This window comes from Anabrus simplex, chromosome 2, assembly GCF_040414725.1.
Source record: "Anabrus simplex isolate iqAnaSimp1 chromosome 2, ASM4041472v1, whole genome shotgun sequence".
Classification (NCBI taxonomy): domain Eukaryota; kingdom Metazoa; phylum Arthropoda; class Insecta; order Orthoptera; family Tettigoniidae; genus Anabrus; species Anabrus simplex.
This window is the reverse complement of record NC_090266.1, coordinates 324,945,105-324,969,225: the sequence shown is the minus strand read 5'-3', so window position 1 is coordinate 324,969,225 and position 24,121 is coordinate 324,945,105. Positions and strand designations below refer to the sequence as shown.

Genomic DNA, 24,121 nt, shown 5'->3' with positions numbered 1-24,121 from the left:
CAGCCGCTATTTGAGAAGATATGGGTTAATGGAGAAATACCAACAGATTGGAAATGTGGGTTGCTGGTGAAGTTGCCAAAGAAGGGCGATACGTCAAACAGTAACAACTGGAGGGGCACTGCACTTCTTTCAATCCCTAGCACAGTCTTCACCAGGGTTCTGTTGAACAAAATTAAGGAGTATACCAACTTGAAGCTCCGACAAGAACAGGCAGGCTTTCGACCGAATCACTCACGTGTAGACCAAATAAACACCTTGAGGATAATTCTGGAGCAGTGAGCTGAGTGGTCATCTCGCCTCTATGCAGTGTTCATCAACTTCGAAAAAGCTTTTGATTCGATCAACAGAGAAGCTATGTGGAAGGAAGTGAAGCGGTATGGAGTGCCATCACAAATTACCAACCTCATTCAGGAAACATACCGTGATTATACATGCAGAGTCATTCATAAGGGCCGTGTATCTGAGCCTATATCTGTACGTTCAGGAGTACGTCAAGGTTGTATCCTCCGGCCTACCATGTTCCTGGTGGTGATTGATGCGGTAATGCAGAATGTAACGCAAAATGTGAAACGTGGCATCCAGTGGGGATTGGCTAATAGGTTAGAAGACCTAGACTTCGCTGACGATGTGTGTCTCCAGTCTGAGGCACATGGTGAAATGCAATCAAAAGATTGAAGACTTGGTAAAAGAAGGAAAAAAGGTGGGACTAACGATCAACTCAAAGAAGACCAAGGCCCTAAGGATGAACACCAACAGACTAGACCCATTTGTCTTCAGTGATGAACCTATAGAGGATGTGGATAGTTTCACCTACTTGGGCAGTGTAGTTACCAAAGATGGAGGAGCAGAACAGGATGTTTCTCAACGTATACAAAAAACAAATGGTGCCTTTGTTCGGCTCTATCCGGTATGGAAGAATAACAAAATATCTATCAGGACCAAACTTTGCATTTTCCAAAGTAATGTCGAGGCTATTCTACTATACGGGTCCGAGACCTGCAAAGTGACTAAAGTGATTACCTCCAAGCTGCAGACGCAACCGCTGTTTAAGGAAAATTCTATACATCTACTGGCCGGAAGTAATCTCCAATCATGAACTATGGAGAAGGACAGGTGAAACCGAGATGGCCATACAAATAAAGCGGCGGAAATGGAATGGATAGGGCATACGTTGAGGAAAGGGAATGAAGCCATTGAGAGAGAGGCACTGGATTGGAACCCGCAGGTTAAAAGGAGGAGAGGAAGGCCCAAACAAACGTGGCGAAGATCTGTACATATGGAGGCAATGGAAGAAGGCAAGACCTGGAGGGAGGTGAAGAGGTTGGCTGGCAACAGGATCAGATGGAAATGCTTTGTTGATGCCCTATGTTCCACAAGGAACAACAGGAATTAACGAACGATAACGATCTCAGACACGTAACATATTACAAACTGGAAAACTGGTATTTGGTATTTCCTGTAAAAGTAAAGAAAGATAAATTTTTTCCGGAAAATCCACATAAGGGGAACTGAAAAATGGCGTGAATTTTAAAAATTAGCATATCTACATTATATCTCAAAAACTTAACATGTTGCAGACGTGAAAATTGGTATTTTGAATCTCCTTTAAACATAAGGAAACACGTATTCTTTTATTTTCGAAAAAAAAAACCTGAACAGGGGAAGGGGGAGTGACAGAATTGAAAAATTAGTTCAATTATTTGCATGAGAATATATATTCTAAAGATGTTACAAACATGAAAACTGTTATTTGGAATTTCCTTTTAAAATAAAGAAACACGCATTTTTTTTTGGGGGGGGGGATCAACTTTGTAGGGGAGGATGAAAACTGAGATGAATTCCTTTTCAGAGGATACATATATCTCAAAAACTGAAGATGTTGCAGTTGTGAAAAAATTGGATTCGTTTTCTGGAGAAACTTATATCTCAAAACTGAAGGTTACAGACGTAGAAATTGGTATTTGGAATCTCCTTCAAAAATAAAGAAAGACACAATTTTTTGGGTGGGGTAAAGCAAATTAACGGGCGGGCTGGAGTGAAAAAGGAGTTGAATTACTTTAATGAGGATACTTATATCTAAAAAAACTGAAGATGTTACAGACATGAACATTTGTATTTGCAATTTTTTTTCAAAGTAAAGAAACACGTATGTTTTTGTCTTTAGAAAATCCACTTAAGGGGGTGCATTACTTGAAAAATTACTTGAATTCTTTGTATGAGGATACTTATATCTCAAAAACTAAAGATGTTAAAGATGTGAAAATCAGTATTTGGAATCTCCTTTACAAATAAAGAAACGCATTTATGGGGTGAAATCAATTTGGGACAGAGGCGGTGAAGAGGAAGTTTAATTCCTTTTTATGAGGATACATATATCTCAAAACTGAAGATGTTACATTCATGATAATTGGCATTTGGAAGCTCCTTTATAAATAAAGAAACAAGTATTTTTGGTTTTTGGAAAGTTCACTTAAGAGGGAGGGTGAATGGAAATGAAAAAATGAATTCTTTTTATGGAAAAACTTATATCTCAAAAAGTTACACACATGAAAATTTGTATTTGGAATCTCCTTTAAAAATAAAGGAACACGCATTTTTTTGGAGAGGGGGAATCAACTTAATGGGCTGGGGTGAAAAAGGAGTTAAATTCTTTTTATGAAGATACTTATATCTCTAAAAACTGAAGCTGTAAGAGGCATGAACATTTGTATTTGGAATCTTCTTTCAAAGTAAAGAAACACATGTTCTTTTGTCTTCCGGAAAAACCACTTAAGGGGGGTGGACGAATTGAAAAATGAGTTTAATTCTCTGTATGAGGATACTTACACCTCATAACCTAAAGATGTTAAAGAAGTGAAAATTTGCATTTGGAATCTCCTTTAAAAATAAAGAAACATGCATTTTTTGGAGGGGGGAAATCAACTTAATGGGCTGGGGTAAAAAAGGAGTTGAATTACTTTTATGAGGATACTTATATCTCAAAAACTGAAGATGTTACAGATGTGAAAATTAGTATTTGGAATCTCCTTTAAAAATAAAGAAACAAGCAATTTTTTTTTTAATTTAGGAAAATCGATGTAAGGGATGTGGGGTTGAAAGTAAGTAAATAAGGAGGTGAAATATGTTTATGAGGATACTTTATCTTAAAATCTGAAGCTGTTACAGACGTGAAAGTTGGTATTTTGCATTTCCTTTCAAAATAAAGAAACACGTATTTTATGTTTTCCAAAAGTCCACTTAAGGTGGGAGAGGGGTGGAAAGAAGTGAAGAAGAGGAAGTTGAATTATTTTTACGAGTATACATTTATCTCAAAAACTGAAGGTGTTATAGACGTACAGACATGAAAACTGGTATTTGGAATCTCCTTTAAAAATAATGAAACACATAATTTTTTTTGTTTTCGGAAAATCCAATTAAGGGGCTGAAAAGAATTGGAAAAGCGGGTGAATTTTTAAAATGAGGACCGGTATATCTACATTATATGTCATAAACTTAACATGATAGGCACAAGAAACTTGGTATTTGGAAAATCCTTTAAAAATACGGGTACATGTACTTTTTTCTTTCTCGGGGAAGGCACTTAATGGTGGGGTGAAAAGAAGCAGAGTGGAGTTGCAGTTGTGCTGGAGAGAGAGAGAGAGAGAGCGCGAACTGGCAGGCTGCCATGCACCAAAGTAACTTTATTGTTACAGAACGAATGTGAAAGATAAATGAGGTGCATTAATCGCATGATAAAAACACAAATATTTTTGGCACCATGCACAACAAATATGCACTTTGAGGCAACATTGTTCTTCTTTACTTGTTTGAAGGCAATATTTCGCAGGTACTTCGAACTCAGGAGGACTCTCCGTTGTATAACTGGTTGCAAACCACGAATATTTAATCATATCCTTGAACCGTGGGGAAGAAAATTGAAAATGAATGAAGGACTACATTTTCAGCATACTGTTTCTCTGGTAAACATCAAACTGAAAGTGTTCACAAGTCGGCACAATGCCTGTTAAGCGGCGATACAAAGCCTTCCACTGCCAGAAGAAAAACTTATCCAAGGGCTGTATTTTCCCTGTAGTGCCAGGAGGAATCTGGAGAATTTCTATACTGTTGCTTTCAAGACAGCTCATATCACCATAAGTAGTCCGGGAATCTAGCAGTAGCAAACACTTCTCTTCCGCAAAACAATGTGGCACTTCAAATAAATATTAAGCGCCTATCGAGACAACTTCAGCTACAAAGCATTTTCATGAAAGGAAACCCGCAATGGAAACTGAACCAACTACAGCATTATCAGATTCTTCCGATGTAAATGACCCAGAGCCTATTTTAAATCAGGAAATCTGTTAGGAATGTGCAGATTTTCAGGAGATTTTTCATTGATACGGACCACTATCTGATCTGTAGTTTATTATCGTGTGTTTCAAGTGTTAAATTATTATGTGTGTAAATTTTGTATTAAAATGCATTTCAGAAACATGATAATGGTCATTTTTTATAAAAATACTAAGAATCTTTGCTATTCTGAACTTAATATATGAGTAAACAGATACCTAATCCTATATTTTACATATAAAATGACCCTCTATTTGCGCAAATTTGGTATGCGCGGCAATTCTACGGAACGTAACTATCGCGTATAATGAGGGCTGCCTGTAATATCAAATGACTGGGACAAATATAAAATTGAAGGGAAAAATCCGATTTAAAACAAATAAATTGATTTAAATAGAAAATCACTCATTTTGATTTTTTTAAATAAAAACATTATTTTTAACACCCTAATAAGAGGAGATAACGGGTAAGATATAGGAGATTATAGTGTTCTTGATGGGTGTTAAAAGGGAAGGGTAGAGTGTAGTGTAGGACTGTTCATCAGGAATACTAATACATGCAACATAGTTTCTGTGAGGGTGCAGATAAGAGGGAAGTTGACACATTTTATGAAGCTTTGAGTGACAATCAGAGTCAAGAGCGAGGACAAGATAGCACTAACGGGCGATTTCAATGTGAGAGTTGAAAATAGAACCTAAGGATTTGAAAGGGTGATGGGTAAATGTGGGGAAGATATGGAAGCTAATAGGAATGGGAAGCGTTTACGGGATTTCTGTGCTAGCATGGGATTAGCAGTTACAAATATGAGTACATTCTTCAAGCATACGGCAACACTGCTACACATGGGAGGGTAGGGGCACTAGATCCAAAATAGACTACAGTGAAACCTTGTTAGTACGTTTTGCAGGGGACGACGAAAAAATTGTGTTAAGCAGGAAAACGTACTATCGAATATTTCATTAAAAACTATCCAACAGGGTGACGGCATTACTTTACACATTAGTACTGAACCCATGACCTTTGTGTCATAAGGAACCAGAGTCCGAAAGTCGTTACATGAGGTCCCATATAAATTACGAGTCAGGAGTTCCAGCAACATTTTTATCTCCGACTAGAGATGGCGCCTGGAGGACAGGTGTTAGTTCTCATTCTCACGCTAAAGAAATTACGTCACTCACACATGGAAAAGGAGCATGGATGCAGTGGACTATTTGTTCTAATAAAAAGTACATTTTTAAAAAGAATGGGCAACAAAACTGCTGTAATAAATGTTAGGAAATTGTAAGTGAAACAATTTGGTCATTAATGATACAGATTTTAGACTGCTAAATAGCTCCAGAAGGAAATTTATCAAAAGATGCGCCCGTTCGTTTAAACTCGGTTACATCGACCAAATATAGTGCCTATTTTATGAGGTAATTTAACAATTCAATTCGTTGAGAGAAATTCTTAAATGCTCATCAATAACATTGCTACTAAATTAACAATTACGTGTTACAGTGACACCTGCCTTCAATACATTTTTATGGGGTAGGAAAATTGTCTGTAAAATTCTTGGCGGTAAGTGAAAATGGTATAAGAGTGGGAGTAAAAAGTATAAAAGAGCGATGTGCCATCTTGAAATCACGCACTGTGTCAACTGAATTCAAGGCGAGTCCACGTATTTCAGAGTAACTTTATAAACCAGCGTCTAAAAGACTAAGTTCAAAGGGAAGATAGGTTTTGGCCGGAGATGGCTGTAATAACATCTCCAAGTGGAGAAAGGTTTTGAATCATCCCGTCTATTTTTCAGGGACAGGCAACAGACTGTCATTCTAATGCCGCGATCCTGCAATTCCTGCAATTGAAGTTATAAATAAAAATTGTTATTGTGTGTGTGGGTCGAAGTTCGACAGACGTGTTTCGTCCGTGCAAGGAAGAAAGCATTTGAAGGGTGTTCTTTTGTATATGTCATTCTTTACAGGTGAATGGAAATAAAATTAAATAAAAGGAAAAACATGTTTGTAAAGCCACTATCTGTCGAGATGGCTAAATAAAAAGACTGAGATGCTGGTGAATCTGTAAAGATGGGAGAAGACGTGTGGATAACAGGTATGTGAATTACCTCTTTGTTAAAATGCTTTTATTTATTTCATGACGTCGTTTATTTTCTTGTGTGTGTATCTGTGACGCATTTTGGTCATCCTCTTATTTCGTGATATGTCAGAGAAATACGACAAGTGGTCATTTGTTTTATTTTCTTGGATAATCGGGAAAGTCGCGGAACTAGCGTGTGAAATGTTGTAAAGTAGTAGATGTTATGGTTGAGAAACGAATTTAATGTTTAAAGTAAGGGATCATTTCCATACGTTTATTTTCTATATTTGTGGTTTGTCAAAGTTAAGATATTAAATTGTCATAAAATTCTGTTTCGATATAAAGACGAAATTCATGTAAGTGTAATCCGTGGTTATTCAGTTACAGCTGGCTTGAAGGCACACCGTTGTGTTAAGCAATGTAAATTTTATTGAAGGGAAGTTACGAAGCGAGATCAATAAAATTTTGTTACAGGGATTGCTATTCCAAAGTCTGCTGAAATCTGTGTAGAATTATTGAGAGGAAAACAACAGTAAAATTTTTGTAAGTCAAGATTGTGAATTTCGGTGTTGGAAATATTTAGCTCTGATATGCGGGGAGAGATGGTTAATTGTCACAGAGTGTTTGTGTAACAAACAAGAGAGATATTCCGTATCAGTGTTGTGTCAAGATTTTGTGTCGGTTAAGCAAGTGTTTCAAGTCTTGTGAAATGGGAAGTAATGAAGGATTTGTGGGTCAGGTTGTTGAAATCCTGTAGTGTTGATGCCGGCATGTTCAGTGTAGGAAGCCTGAGGAGTTATTTTGTGTAATTTATTGAGATGAGAATAGGGTCAGTCCATAATCAAGATTCCACATGAAACCATACCATGATGGATAAGAACATCTGAGTGACGTCTTAAATTAAATCTCTTCGCATAATCTATGTAGTATTCAAAATTGTTAGGTTTGGGGATCCACCTATTCAATACAAGAAATAGTGATAATTATAAAGTCATCACATATTCATTTTATTTGGGACCGGTTTCGGCAATGGGGTATGCCATCATCAGCCTAGGAAGTAAGACAAAGACACTGGACATTGAGTACATTACACTTCTTAAAATTTTAACAATCACTATTTCTTGTATTGAATAGGTGGATCCCCATACCTAACAATTTTGAATGTAAATCTCTATTCAATACAGAACCTAAAAAATGAAATTTTTGACACTAGATAATCTATATGGGTTAAGAATTATATTCTATGTGAATTGCCAGCGAGACCGTTTTGTTGTTTTATCAAGGCAAGTTTTTCCCCTTTCATTTGATGCCAGTTAAAAACGCGACTAGCACACATGGTGATTATTTTCACCATGTTGGTTGATCCTGTCCGTATTGACTTATATTCAAATTTCTGTAGAACACTTTCCCGCCTTGTCAGTACTTTACATTGACAGCAAGCAAAGAGCAAGAACATGTTTGTTTGATTCAGACTAGTGTAATAATATTTTGTTTGTGGATAAATTTGGTAACCAGTTGAGACTGAAGAATTTGACGGTTAAACGTCATAACGTAACTGGCAGCATAGCAGCAGCTCGCACCGTAAGGTCAATGACAGCAAGCGAGGACATATTGTTTGGTTCAGACCAGTGTTATGTCATTTTAATTTGTGGATAAATTTAATTGAAACTGAAGAATTGGATGATTAAAATAGCTAGCATGGTCGGACGGGATTAAGAGGAGGAAATTCTGATTTATGTGAAAGGTCTCAGAAATACAGCAGACTTAAGGAAAGGAGACTTTTTCAAGAAGAGAATAGAAAATATTTTAAGTTCAACATAGTGATTAACTTAATAGGTGTTATTTATTTATTTTACGAATTGAAAATTATTCTATGTTAAAGCGTTTTACTAAATGACAAAGTAAAGGTAAATTTAGACACAAAGAAACATTTTATTTCTTTTTCTTCTTTTTTTAATATGTAAATAAGGACGTAAGTTCCAGGAGCAGAGCAGATTTACAATTTTAGCATATAGTGACTAATTTTATAGATTTTATTCATTTATGATTTGAAAATTTCTATTTTAAAGTCTGTAATAAATGACATATTAAGTAAGTAAAAGTTGAAACACAAAGAAGTATTTTAACAATTTCAATATTTATATATAATTGTTCTGTGGATAAGTATATTTGTACCAATGTACCAAGTCCATAGATTAATTGATGTTTTGGCACTGCTGAAAAAAGAGTAGTTAGCTCTCGGAACATGTACGGTAATTAAGTATAATAAAATATGTAAAGTACTGACAAGGCGGAAAGTGTTCTGTAGAAATTTAGCACACATGTGTTTCGTGTCAAGGTAACGAAGGGAGACTAGTGTCCCGTTACTCAAAGCCAGCTGTTAATCGACAAGAGCTCGCTACTAGAAACAAATTGTAACCGGAATTTGTCATATGTTAAAATGTTTGGAATCAGGTTTCATTATTTAGAATAGACTCGTTTAATAAAGATTTGAATGAATGAATGAATGAATAAATAAATAAATAAATAAATAAATAAATAAATAAATAAATAAATAAATAAATAAATAAATAAATAGTACTGGAGACTATAAACTGTATCGCATTTTCAACAACGATGAAGAAAATACAGCATTGAACAAGACAAATACTGTAATTGAAATAATTGGGGATTTTTAAAGAAACTATTCGTGCGGGCAGATACAATTTGTTGTTAATTAGGATTATGAGATTACTTCAATTTATTCAATTATTAAATTCAGTGAAATCGTATTTGAGAATTAACTTAAAACCAAGTGACAAACTTAAAAATGTACTCTGGAAATCTTAGTTTATTTTGCTGGGATATCTCAACTTATTAATGTAACGATAAAGGGGATATGTCCGATGGCAAGGGACTTTACTTTGATTTTGATATGTTGAGCATCAGATGTGCTGGAGATTTATTAACGCAGAAACCTTGATCATCAACTACTGTAACTTAATTGTGTTCAGCCTTCAGCTTAGAAATTTGGATGGTAATGGGGTCATCAACCTCAGTGACTTAGATTAGAGCCATCTGGCATTATAGCATCATTTTATTTGCGGTCATCATCCACAATGACTTTAACGTAAATTACAAAATTAAATGTCGCTCCATGACAAAGTCGCAGGTCACATCGATTCAATTAAGGGTCCATGCCATACAATCACTGTGTGGCACATACTGATTGTACAGCCTTAATTATACCAAGAGTCCAGAGCTCGTGCAACGGGGGCCAGATCATCATGAATCATTATGATGGTACATGCAGTTTCACATGGAAGCCAATCTTAGGGATCTCCAGATTTTGTTTATTTCACTCATAACTTAATACAGTGGTTTCTAGTAAGGTTGCCCCTCAGGCAGTAGAGTTCAGGTTATTTGTTACGGACAAGACTGAGTTTGTTGTTAAAATTTCGTATGTCTCTTCAACCTCATTTCAAATTCTTTAAATAAACATTGATTTTTTTGACAAGATTCCTCTCAAAGGGAAAAGTGGTTTGTTTTTTGTTTTATGGAGAAGTTTCGACGCGGACTTGCGTCATCTTCTGAAGATGACGCAAGTCCGCGTCGAAACTAGTCCTGTGAAATTTAATACGTTGTAATTGAATAACAGCATTAAAATTGTATTGAATAGGTGGAAATATCAAGTTTATTTATTGTAATAGGCTACAAGCACAATCAAGCACACTGGGCTATTCAACAATCTCACTGACAACAAAGACTTTTCCATAAAACAAAAAATAAACCACTTTTCCCTTTGAGAAAATCAAATGATCATAGATATGTCTTCTGGTGATGACCATCCACCAACGGGTGCACGGTTGCTAGAGTTACACTTCCATTACACATTTTGTGGCAGTAACTTCCGTGACGCATAATTTCGGATGACTCCTAGCCAAAAGCCATGTATATCAACAGGAGAACTTTGAAGAAAAAAAAGAGGAAAAAACTGAATTCAGCACTCCTAGCTGCAGTGGAATATATTACTGTGCTTTAACTTAGCACTGTCCTGTCTTGTTCTAGTGTAAAGTCTTTGCTTGCCAATCAATGTCGCAAAACTCAACTTTACCGAAGCTAACAGCTTGCCCCTCGAAGGCGCAATATACCCTGTGTTTGAGAATTCAAGGTCATCTTAGTGCGCAACTTCCTCCGACTGATCCGTGGCGAGGGCTCTTATCTCTGTTGGAAATTACATTCCGTACACAAGGGATGACAAAGAACATTTTCAGGTCTGGGGAATATCTGATCGTACTAAGCGGTAAAGGCAAAAAATCGTGACTTGTTAAGTGATGTATTTTTTATACAGATTTAATACTATGGAGGACGGGACTTCAAATTTACGACGTACTAAGCGGGAAAACGTGTTAATGAGGAATGAACTAACGAGGTTTCACTGTATTTCTTAACCAACTTTGAATTCAGGAAATCTGTTGGGAATGTGCAGATTTTTAGGAGATTTTTCATTGATACAGACCATTATCTGATCTGTAGCAAACTAACAAGGGAACACATACGTGTGTTACACTCGGATCTGGTTGAAATTGGGTAGGAATATTTGTGAAAGGCAGTAGAATGCCAAGGTGCAAACTGCATATGCCCAGTGCAAGTCTGAATGCCAACATTGAACAAATAAATAGTCATAAAATTAAAAGTGGTACAGGAGTGTCGGCGTGTGGCAGAGAGGTAGGGAGGAGCGAAGCAGCAAACGTGACCCAGCCGGGCCATGACAAGCCACATCAGCAGCCAGGCAGCGTATAGTTGGGCTGCTCGCTGGAGTCAATGAATGCCTCCCACCGTCCACTTTCTTTTACTGCACCGCGGTTCGCGCATACCTCATATCTTCCCGATTAGAAACGTCAAAGCAGATCAAGAGGTGTGCATTGATTAGTCGTCCAATGAGCCAACGTTCTTACAATGACAGGTAAAATCTGACGTCCTTATAGTCATTTTTATGAATGGTAACTGTATACTTACTTTAAGATTGTAAAGTAATAATTGATTTTTCTTACACCTAGATACAACAAAATGCCCACTACAGAAGTCATTCAATCCGTGGAATGTAGTAGTGTGCATTCAGAATCGTTTTGCAAGAGTTTGACAAAAAAGACACCCCATTTTCTGAAGATGAAAGAAATTTGGAATTGGAATTTTATCGTAAGTAGGTCAATATTGTACCGGTAAAAGAGCCCGACTCTCAGATTATATTTTAAAGTAAGCAAGAATATAGTTCTCAGGGCTAAAACTGGGTGACTAGTAGCTAGGGCTCGGTACAGGAGGTAGGGTCCTATCTACAAGAAAACTTAGACTCTGACTGAACATGAATTTATTCACATATAAGACATGAAATTGCACATCACCTCCAGGTAGATATAAGTTGTCTTCCACATAGTCCTATAATATGGCTCGGATTCTTCAGTTCACCAAGCCGAGCAGGTTGGAACACGTTCCAGAAGATTTCAGGGACTCCGTACAGAAGCGGCTGGACTGCCTGGGTTGGTAGAAGGTAGAGATGCCTCGAACTTTCGAGGCCCAGGTTGAACCCCGATGATCCTGGTGACGTTGCAGATAATCCTTTGCTACCTCAGTCCAATGTGACTGAGAGGGTTGATGTCTCCAAGGTCACTCGCAGTACTGATAAATCTGAGTTCATAAAAACCTTGGGTGATTAACCTATTAGCAAAGTCACTGGTTATTATTCGTCAAGACTTTCAAAATTTAACACTCGTAAAATGATATGTCTCTGTATACGAGGATTATAAATAATTTCAGAGTTCACCACTAGCAAACGTCTTCGTCTCTGAATAAATACTGGCAAAAAAATCACGAGTCCCTTCTCATGAAACTATGACCAAATTTAAAGTTCATCACTGGCGAAGGTACAAGTCTTTGAATGAACATGGACGAAAAACACAAGTCCATTCACATGAATAAATTTACAGCTATCACTGGCAAAATTTATAAAGTTTTGAATCAACACTGACGAATGTACAAGTCTTTGAGTGACGAAAAACACAAGTCCATCCACATGAATAAATTTACAGTCTATCACCGGCAAAATTTATAAGTCTTTGAATCAACACTGGCGAATGTACAAGTCTTTGAGTAAACACAGGTGAGATCCTAAATTTATATTTTAAAGACGTTGAATGAAGTTAGAGTTCATCACCGGCAAAGTTTATAAGTCTTTGAACCAGTACCGGAAAAATCACAAATTTATGCTTACGGGAACTTTGAGCACAATCAGAGATCATCACTAGCAAAGTTTATAAATCACTGTTTATTAGAGGAATGAGTCTCTTAACACTCGCAAATATTGCAGGTTCAGTTTATGAAGAATTCGTTCTTTAACACACGTAAATAATACAAGTCCAATTATGAATTTTACACACGTAAATAATACAAGTCCATTTCATGAATAATGGAAAAATTCCAGTCTTGAACACCCATAAATATTGTAAGTTCAATTATGAAGACTTCGAAAATGTTCTTTAACACTCGAAATATTGCAAGTCCACTTGAGAATACTTGGAAGAATTCGTTCTCCCACACTCGGAAAAAAATACAAATTCACTTTATGAATACTTAGAAAATTACAGAGTTCCTCGTCGGGACTATCACTACACGACGATAGTAGCAGCGAGAGTGTCCACGATGACTACTCAGCTGTAACTGAGTGAACAGGCTACTACTATTCTCGTTTTCATTGCCTACCCTGAAGGGGTGGGGCGGGCCACCTAGAGGGTTACGCCCTCGCTCTGGCCAAGAGGTGCGGGCGGGTCAAGGAGATGTGTGGAAAAGGGAAGGTGGGTAAACGAAGTGAGAAATGATAGGGTATGGGTTCGAAGAGGAAAAGTTAGATAGATGGGAAGTAGAATTGTGGAATAGGGAGGTGCATGTGGACGGTTTTAATATAGGACTTAAGAGAGACATGACAGAACTGAAGGAAGAGAAGTTTTAAGCAAGGGGGTGATGAGGGAGTTGAAGAGCAAGTACATGAAACACAGACGAGAAGGTAACAAGTGAAGTGAGTAAGAGTCGGAACAGGTCAGTGGGGGACGGTGGTGGCGAAAAGAAGAAATTAGTTGGAGGAGGGGTTGGATGAACGGGTTGAGGGTGTGGAACCGGAGGAGAGACTGGCCGGGGGCGACGGTAGGTGGTGTTGGATGAATAGTGAGAAAGTTGAGGTGGGGAGCGAGAAGGCTCCACTCTGTATCGATGGCTGTAGATGTTGACACCGGTGACAATGAGGTTGTGGACGTTGTCTGCAGTCGGTAGAAGTAGGCGTACCATATGTGTCGGGCCTGTACTTGTCTGAATTCTAAAGGCATTACGAGCAGGGACGCCGGCGGCATGAAGTTCACTGAGGATGTCCTGGTTGGAGATCGAAGGGTCGATGCCACGGATCACACAGCTGGGCAGACCGTGGGACGACATGGGGAGCTGCGTGGACGGTGATGACGTTGCTACTGTTGCGGCGTTTTCTGGATGCGATGATGGAGGCGACAGTGGCATTGCGGCGGTGGATGCCGAGGGGTTTCAGGGAGTGGAAAGGAATTAACTGTCGTAGGAAGTGTAGAAGTGGGTAGGAAGGAGGTCGTAATTGGCGATGGATGACAGGTCGTGACAAAAGTGACAGGTGTATGAGAGGAGGAATAAGCTGCCGTAGTGAACAGGCTACAGTGGGCCCTCCTTTTATTCGATCCGGCACGTCTACATCACAATACGGCTTGACTTAATATCTCCTGAATCCCTCGATGGATTTACTTGAAACTCGAGTATTGCGACGTTCAGGTGATCCCAAACAAGATGACATATCGCTCAAGCCACTAGCATAATTATTACAGGAGTTACAAAATTTTCCCCGTCGAACATTCTGGAAGATGTGACGTGGAATCTAGAATATACGAGTCCAGGCTGGGAACACGTGGTGTGACGGGCGAGCGGTCTACCTAGCCCCTGGGGCTACGTCACAGCTCACAGTTGTCCTTCACTCACTTGCTTGCCCCGCTGACGGTAAACAAACCAGGCATGCTCAGAACATTACGCGTGATAATTAAATGTCATTTATACTCAAAAAATACTCATGTACAGGTCGTAACCGGTACAATATATATATTCACTTTTAAGAGAAAAACAAGAAAACTATTTCCAAAATACATCCAACAAGGTGCATTTACAGTACTCAAATAATGCACTCGGATAACTCACCAGCAAACATAAACTCAGGCAATGAAATCAAAAGGAAGAAAACATGATTCAAAGATGAGGAGAAATGTATACTTGGCCCCCTTGTGCAAGTGCATTATTCATTGGATTACTGTACTGCATGCATTTTAGATGCCTTGTGCTTGCACGGAAAGTACCCGCTGTCCTTAAAACATCACGGCTTATCGAACTTTCCTATGACAAGGGAAGAAAGTCTCTTGCTTCCGTCCACATTACAACATTACAGTGACTATACTTGTACGATTTCCCGCCATGGCACTTCTAAGACCCATTAATGCATCTAATCACCTTGATTCACAATTTAAACTTTTCAAATGCCATGGAAAACACTATTTCAAAAATTTATCCAACAGGGTGCATTTATATTATTCAAATAATGCACTTGTATAAAACAATGACAAACATAACCTCACGCAACTAAAGGAAGAAAAACACGAGGAAAAATTATGCTGGCTCCCCTGTGCAAATCCCTTATCTTTTGGATTACTGTACTGTCTGCATTTTTAGATGCCTTGTACTGGCATGGAAAGTGCCCGACGCCCTTAAAACATTTTTGATCTTTCCTGACAGGAGAAAGTCTCTCGCTTCCATGTGCACTGCATAGCAACACAGTACATTTCCCGGCGGGCAATTCTCTCCTTTAAAACCATAAGTCCATTTTGGCCTAGGCATTAAAAAAAAAAAAAAATGCAGTTTCATTGGCACTGACAACATTGTTTGGTGCATAAGAATTGATTATACGCTATAAGCCACGCTTTCTCGCCAACTATCGGCACCGCCAGTGTTCGCGGATTCTACCTCTCTGCACACTGCCTGCTACGTGATATTGTGGTGTTCCTTGCAATGCCGAATACAAAATAATTACGATTCCGCTTGAACACAGCAGATATGAATCACACTGTAGACACGCCGAAGTAGGTGAAAGTGTGCAAAGTAACCCTTCACGTTCCGAAAGACGCGTTCCTTCATGACACGGAGAAATTTTGAAATTAAAGTACTCTGTAAAATACTTTTTTTCTCAAAATGTAAAGGCAGTTTTGAATTAAAAGTCTGAATTTCGGTGACGGACCGACATTGTTCTTTGAATTACGAATTATCCGTATTTCGAATTAAACGATTTAAATATGCCTTTGCTGGCGAGATGTAGTGTTTACAGTGCACTATGTCTTCTGGTATGGGCTATATCAAATTTGTTACTTTCATTGACCTGTCTCAGTCTCATCCTTGGCTTTGACAATATGAAAGTGACTGAGGTATGAGTGATGCTAGTAATACCATTCCTTATGCAGCCAGCCCCTGTTATGAATGGTGTGAAACTATCGGTCATAGGGTCGGTTGGTGCATGCATTTCAGAGGGCTTGGCAGACTGATACGTAATAGCAACTGCTGGCTCGGTGAGGAAAGCAACGGGAAACTACCTCACTCCTCATTTCCCTAGTACGCCTCTTCTATTTATGACAGCTGTTGGCGGAGCTGCAGAGGATCAAACCAGCCTTCGGGCTGAATACCCAAGATATGTACACTATTTAAATAACATGCAAAACCGTACCTCATGTTTCCGGGAACGAGAGCTACTTCGAATTAGGTGAGATTTTTAATTAACCGATTTTGAATTATCGAGGTTCTACTGTATGCCTTGCATTGGAATTTGGGATTCATCAATTTTTCAGAAGTTATCAGGTTGTGGACCTGACATGATTAAGTAAAATTTGTTCGCCTTTTAGTGTTTTATCACCTCCACTTTGTCCGAAGCAGATTCTGTGTAATGACATCTGAACTAATTTTTTTTTCGAAAACGAAAGCGTATTGACTTAAACCCTTATCCACGAGTTACTGTTGAGTGTCTCCCTATAGGTACATTGAAGCTCGGTGAAATCAGTTGACCGCAGGGTCTGGCCTCTACATGTTAGATATTATGCTTGAGACACTTTCATGTAATTGTAGGCGACTATGTTCAAGAGTGCAAGAAAAGAGTGTGTAGAATCCTGCAAAGAATTTCTGCTGCCATTGCAGCATTAACAAGGCATTAGATTATTTTCTCTGCAATAAAAGAATGCCCGAAAATCATTCAAAACATATCAATTATCATATTTTCCTGGTGATGTAGGAGCCTTAGATTGCACTCCTAGAAGAATAGGCTATATCGAATGTTGTGATACAACAGTCCGTTATTTCATTTCACTCTCATAATTTTAAATTAAAACTATAACAATATTTGTCTCGCATTCATCATAATAACGCTTTTGTTGCCTTTTACTTGACATGTTTATGTCTTAGCGGTCTTCGCTAACCATAACCTATAATAATGTCAACCACGTGTCTGTGTAACAAAATACTATTTCAACACACCACTAGGAGCACTATATGTAAGGAAACAAAAGACGCTCACTGCCAAACGCGTTCAGAAATCTTACGGAAATGTGTTAATTTGTCTTTAACAATTGTTTTGTAACAAATGTTGGAAATGTGTTCGTAAAACAGGGTACTTTTAAACAGTGTTATTAATTTAACACTTGTTAACAATTGTTAGTTAACATTTGTTAAGTAAAATTTAACACAGAGTTGAAGAAACTAGGCCTATAAGTTTTAGTGTAGAACAGTGAACATTTTAAATCCAAGAACATTATATTTTAAACACATATCATTCATGCAGAGAATAGTAGAATTTAAGTCTTAATTCTCATATCATTTAACATGACGATTTTTTAAGTAAGGAAGAAGAAATTGTAAATTGATAATGCTTCTATTTATACAATGTGACATTCTTCATTGTATTTAGTAATGTTTTAATTATATGTTAACTAGCTGAGGATGACCTTCAAAGGGGTAAAAACCGGTCCTGTACAATAATAGTAGATAAATATAGTATTGATTAGGTGGAAGCTTCAAGAACTTCACATTTGTGAGATTCTTTTGTACCGAGCAAGTTGGCCATGTGGTTAGGGGTGCGCAGCTGTGAGTTTGCATTCGGGAGATAGTGGGTTCGAACCCTACTGTCGGCAGCCCTGAAGATGGTTTTCCGTGGTTTTCCCATTTTTACAACAGGCAAATGCTGGGGGCTGTGGCTTAATTAAAGCCACGGCTATTTCCTTCCCACTCTTATCCCTTTCCTAACCCATCATCGCCATAAGACCTATCTGTGTCGGTGTGAAGTAAAGCCAATTACCAAAAAAAAAAAAAAAAAGTCCTGTTCCACGAGGACAGGATCCTAATCACAGGAGGCGGAGTCGTTATTGCTGCAAAACCAGAGTGTAATTGAAAAAGACAACCAGGGTTGGAGATGACTGCTGAAGCCATATTGGTAAAAATTACATGTGATAGTAATAAATTCCTTATTGGATTAGTGCATCATGCTCTGAAGTCCTCGCAAAGATGAATGATGCCTTGCTCTCCTCTCTGGATGGTATGCATCTAGTACAGCATAATTACGATGCAATTTATATTGCTGGTGACTTCGGTCTCGAAATTATTTTGTCTAGAAATGGCGCTTCAGTGTCAAACAATCCTCTTGCCAATAGTTTTCTCTCCACCTTCTATGATATTTTCCTCCATCAGCTTGTGTTTGAAGCGGCTCATATTACTCAAAATTCCTGTTCCACGCTAGACCTGTTCCTCATGAACTCCCAGTCCCTGGACGTAATAGCTGGATTTTGTGATCACCAAGCTAAATTATAACTCTGACCTACAGAAAACCCTCCCCAAGACTCCACTCCAGAGCAATATATCATTTTTCCCACACCAACTGGAACGACCTTTCTGCTCTTCTATCAAAAATCTTTCTGTTCCCCTCATGTCCTTCATCGGTGATATAAACATCAATAAGATCTGGTAAAATTGGAGAAAGTATATTTGGAATGGGTTGATCATATGGTGCCGAAACTTTCCATCTCTAATGAGCGAAAATCGCTATGTATCACTTAAAGAGATAATATTGGGTATCTGAAAGGGAAATAATTTATACAGGAAATGGAAGGAAAATTCCAGTGACAGTAGATGGGAGAAGCAGGCTGCCTAGGAACAAAATCAAATCATTAATCTGTGATGCCTACAGTTCATAAATCCATAGCCTTAGTTCCAATACTACAACTAATCACAGGGACTCGTTCTATCCCATGGTGTTCCTCACATAGTGGGTACTAATCACAAGCAACACAAACCCATGGTGTCGCTCATATAGTGATACTAATCACAGGCAATGTGAGCCCATGGTGTTCCGCATATAGTGGTACTAATCTCGGGTACAGTAAAACCCATACAAATTCACACTCTGTTGCTACTAATCACAAACCTATTGTGTATCTAACATAGTGATACTACTCGCAAGTAAACTCGGCCCATGGTGTTTCTCGTGTGATGCTACTAATTACACGTAGTCTCATGGTTCTAATTCAATCATCCCTTGGTCCTCCCTTTTAGTCGCATCTTACGACAGGCAGGGGATACCATGGGTACGAGAGCTATTGTATTTCGCTCAAGTCCGCCGGCAAGCCAGATAGGACCAACTATCCGCCACCAGGGACGCGCCACATGGGAGTATCACCTCTGTCCCTGCTACGCCAGCGTAGCAGGTTTGTGGAAAATGCCAGTATTGGACGTATTTTACCTATAATGATAATGGTTTCCACAATTACAGCGATATAAGGGTACCGATATTTTGTAGTCTGGTATTCTATCAAAACCTAAATTATCCTGATATTCAGTCTCTGATCCATACTGTTTAGTAATATGAATGTTTTGTGATTCTTTACAACTACATTTAGTTTAAATAGCAAATGTGATGATTTTCATTATTTTTCTGTTTGTTTTGAAATTACTAGAGTAAACTTGAAAAATCCACCTAATATATAGGTTACCAATGCAGATTACACTTATATACAAATAAGATGTTATCTCCATTATTTAACAACACCAATAACACCAAATTTATCATTTTTAAACAGAAATTTTTCAAAAAATTACACCAAAAAATCTTGCCTCTATGCATTATGACTCTAGTTAAGATGTTTGTCAATTAAGTGATGCAACCCTGATAACGTATCAGCATGATCAACAAATAAATAATAATCATATGGCCTTAGCAACCGTGTGCAGGAATTTTAATTTGATGCCTAAATTTGAAACATCTTTGACTGAGATTTAATTAATTTTGTCACGTAAATACCAAATGTGTCAATAGAGATCTTTTACATGCTGATATTGTATGACATGGAGTATCGAATGAACTTTTTTCCATCCTTCAAAAATCGGAATCCCTCTGCCAGGTTTGAACCCTCAATCTTGAGATGCAGAGACGACATTCTACCACAGATCCACAGAGGGAGCTATGATCAAACAAATTCCTATAACAAAAAAAATTTCTAAAAGTAAACACACTGCAAATTGATTTTTGGACAAATACTTACATCATATGTTTGTGACAAGAGGTAACTATCTGGAAGGAATGATGTGCCTAGCTGGTAAATCCCAAGATAGACAAATCCAAGACTTCCACGCTTCAATGCTGCATACAAGCATGACGGCAATCCAGATTCATTAAGCTGGAAAGAATAACACACTGGTTATTCGTACTGTACACTCAAGTCAGCTTCTTTTCTTATTGAGTATCAAAATTATAAACAATTTTACAGATATTATCTTATCAAGTCATTACAAATAGAGACGATTACATACATCAATAACATGTACTTTTTAACTGTGAAAATAAAAAATACCAATTAAGGAAGTGATTTTAACATAAAAGCTCCTTCCTATAAAATTACGTAGTAGGTTTAATGACAAGAAATCATTTCCAGTGCCGATGAACACATCTTAATATTATGTTTTCTTCAGAACAGTTTCCACATATTCCCAAACAAAGACAAGTCTCAGGTTCAAACTAACACTTCAATAAACAGATAAACTGTAAAGAATACAAACCAGTCAGCATTCTGCTGTGTGGTTTTGACATTTCTTTGAAGAAAATTACGGACTAACAAGTGACTTGAAAAGGAAACTGTTAAATATAGAAATGAATCGCAGGTTTCAGAAGAGGTATAAGAGTGACAGTATGAAAATTAGTGATACATGATGGGAGATAAACAAATATACTAGTTTGATACATTTCAATAAAAAACGCAAATTGGCTGAAAGCAAAAACAATAGCACATAACTATAAATGAAATTACCACAAGTCAAGTAGGAATTCAATGTGAAGTTGGTAAATAATATTATTGTTCAATCTTGGAGAGCGATAGCAAGGGCAATGTGCATTATACATGGTTACTGAGCTAAGATGAACACTTCAAATAACCCACAACAACGTTGATTCCATCAAATATTTATATTGTATAATTGAAACCATCACTACAGAATGAAGTTTATATGATGTAATCTTTCATTTTGCCGTAGATAATAGATACAGGAGAAACGGATACACGACACACTTTTAATGTTGTCCTGACATGACATTACACCACACAGGATCAAGCGAGCTAGCTGCACAGTACAGGCCAGCATAGCTGTTAGCTTGCATTCAGGGAACTGTGGGTTCAAACAACACCATCAGCTGGCCTCAAGATGTTTTTCCGTGTTTTCCCATTTTCACACAAGGCAAATTCTTGGGATGTACGTTAACTACATGGCCACTTTCTTTTCAGTCCTAGCCCTCTAATATTCCATCATCATGAAAACTTAACTGAGTTAGTGCAACGTTAAAACACAAGCACAAAAATAAACTTATAGGGTTGGAGTCAGAAAGGATATCCAGCCAAAAAACTGGGCAAAATCTCTGTGCAATACGAATTGCAACCATGTCCTCATCAAGGTATGGGAAGAGTAGCAGAGAATCATCATCATCATCATTTCCCATTATCCAGCTGTAGCCAGGTAGAGGCAAATATGGTTCCTCTCCACTTTCTTCGGTCTTTCCACCACTCCTCCTCCAACACTGTGTCCCAGTCCAGGTTTCTTTCTCTAATATTGCATTGGATTCTGTCCTTCCATCTCAATCGTGGTCTTCTGTGGCCTCTTCTTCCTTGCATTTGCATTTCCATCACCTTTTTTGGTATTCTTTCATCACTCATTTGCTTTATATGCCCAAACCATCTTAATTGGATCTTCTGTATTCTATCATTCATTTTTTCCACTCCAATTTCTTCCTGGATTTTCTCATTCCTTATTTTGTCTCTTCTATTCTTTTGTATTGTCCCCTTCTTATTTGGCCTACAATGAACCTTTTATTGTATGTGGAAATGGGATGTTATCATTCTTTCATTGAGGGTGATATATTACAAGTTTATTCCAACAGAGCCGTGTCTTCTTATAGAGAACCGGTTTGGACAGGCAGGGAGCACAGTATTGATTTCTCTATCGACCGGACAGCTGAGTCATGTGACCTACTGGGAAACTTTCAAGGTCGCTCTAATTAGCAGTGCGTGTGGAATATTCTGGAGAGAGTAATATCTAGAATTATGAGAACCTATCAGGTAAAAGTACGATGTCCACCTACGAGATGACATAGAGACACACCCACCCGGTGTAGTGCTTAAATACTTGTGTTGTGGGAATAAACGCTCTCTGATCTCTTATCTTCTGGTAGTCGTTGAGTGAAGCAGATTTTTGAGAACTAAGTTACGTACTGTTCTTCGATATTTTCCAAGTGGTTGTGTGTGAGAACACAGTCTAAAGTTTTTGTGTCAGTTTCAGCTCTTATCCAGTCAAGAGAGAAGAGGACCTCTACGTGTTCAATAACCTTCGCCAGGATGTTTCACCCATCATCCGAAGGAGCAATCTACAGGATTATAGATATCAACTTTGCTGCCAACATGAAGAACTAAGATGTAGGCATCATCTAACATGGGGAGATAGCGACTGGAAGCAGATTGCCATGTAAGCAGATCACCATGTGAGCAGATTCAGTCACCGACGGAGAGATCCACTTTTATCAGAAATTTAAGTACCATTTTATAATGATTTTTCTGTTCATCTTTGTAGAAATAATACTTAATTATTCATTAATGGTAGTATTTCTATTAGATTAGAAAATTTTGACAATATTTCCATTCTTCTTTCCTATAGGTAATGGTAGTGTTGTTACGTTGTGAGTATATAATTTGTTGGACTCTATTAGTGTAGTTAGACTGTGTGTGTCTTCTAATATGATTCTGAATGTCCCTCCGACAGCTTAGAGTATTTAAAAATCATAGACCTCACCGATAAAGATGATTGTTTTTTGAGAGTATTTTCAAATGTTTGAACTCTGATGGGACAAAATTACATCACATTTAACATGTTGAACTTCAGAGTAAATTTCATCTCACTTATTTTCATTGGATTTTATGCAAGTTAGTGTCATCAGATTCAGTGTCGAATTCAGATTTTTTTAAAAAATTGATATCCAGCAATAATAATAATAATAATAATAATAATAATAATAATAATAATATATAATATAATAATAATAATAATAATAATATAATATTAAATATATTATTATTATTATTATTATTATTATTATTATAATAATATAATATTAAATATATTATTATTATTATTATTATTATTATTATTATTATTATTATTATTATTATTGATTTAAGCCCACTAAGGAGCGCTGATGACTAGTTCTTCCTCGATGCTCTTCTTTGTTCCCAATATCTCTTGAGCCCTGCTGATAACTTCTCCTTTCTCTCCTGTGAAAGGGGCTTCCGATTTCTAGGAACTCTAGGTGGTGGGGTCCAACACTGTACCATAGCACAAAATTTGGAACGATCTTCTATATCAATGTCTGAAATCCCAGCCGAATCCAAGTCCTTCTGTACTTCATTAAGCCACAAGCTTCCAGTCTTGTAGCTTTTAACCAAAGAAAAGATCTTCTTGGTAAGCCTGTTGCTGTCCATTCGTTGTAGGTGTCCGTAGAACTTAAGCCTCCTACGTCGCATGCTGGTTTTGGCTGATTCTAACTGTCGATACAGCTCAGAGTTCGATTTAAGTCTGTAGGTTCCTTCTGGGAGCAATCTCGGTCCATGAATTTTCCTGAGGATACGTCTTTCGGCTTTCTCTAGATCATCCATGGTGCCTTTTTTGTTCATCAGGAGGGTCTCTGAGGCGTACAAAAACTGTGGTCTGACAACAGTTTTGTAATGACAGATCTTAGCATTTTTCGAAATGCACCTCTTATTATAATGGTTGTGGGATAGTTGGTACGCTGCACTGAGTTTGTTACACCTTTCTAGGATGGATGTACCGTCTCTACCACTGGGGTGGACCCATTCACCAAGATAGCGGAAGTGATTGACTTTCCCAATCGTTCCATGTATGGTCGTCAAAGGGGGGTTTCCAGGATGCCAAGTCTCAAAGTACTTAGTTTTGTCGTACGATATGTGTAATCCTGCCTCCACCGCTATCTCGTGCAGGGCTTCGATAGCAATGACAGCATCCTTAGATTTGTTGGTTAGGATTGCAATGTCATCTGCGAATGCTAGGCACC

At 37.8% G+C, this 24,121-nt stretch overlaps 1 protein-coding gene across 2 annotated transcripts in view; it reads right to left on the bottom strand.

Moving 5' to 3' along the window:
- The window catches only part of nes (lysophosphatidylcholine acyltransferase 3 protein nessy), a 478,088-nt gene that overhangs the window by 178,415 nt on the left and 275,552 nt on the right, over positions 1-24,121 (bottom strand). For both annotated transcript variants that reach the window (XM_067140683.2, XM_067140682.2), the window contains one exon: positions 20,058-20,192. In XM_067140683.2, the coding sequence (XP_066996784.2) occupies positions 20,058-20,192 (135 nt within the window). The remainder of the gene's footprint in view (positions 1-20,057; positions 20,193-24,121) is intronic.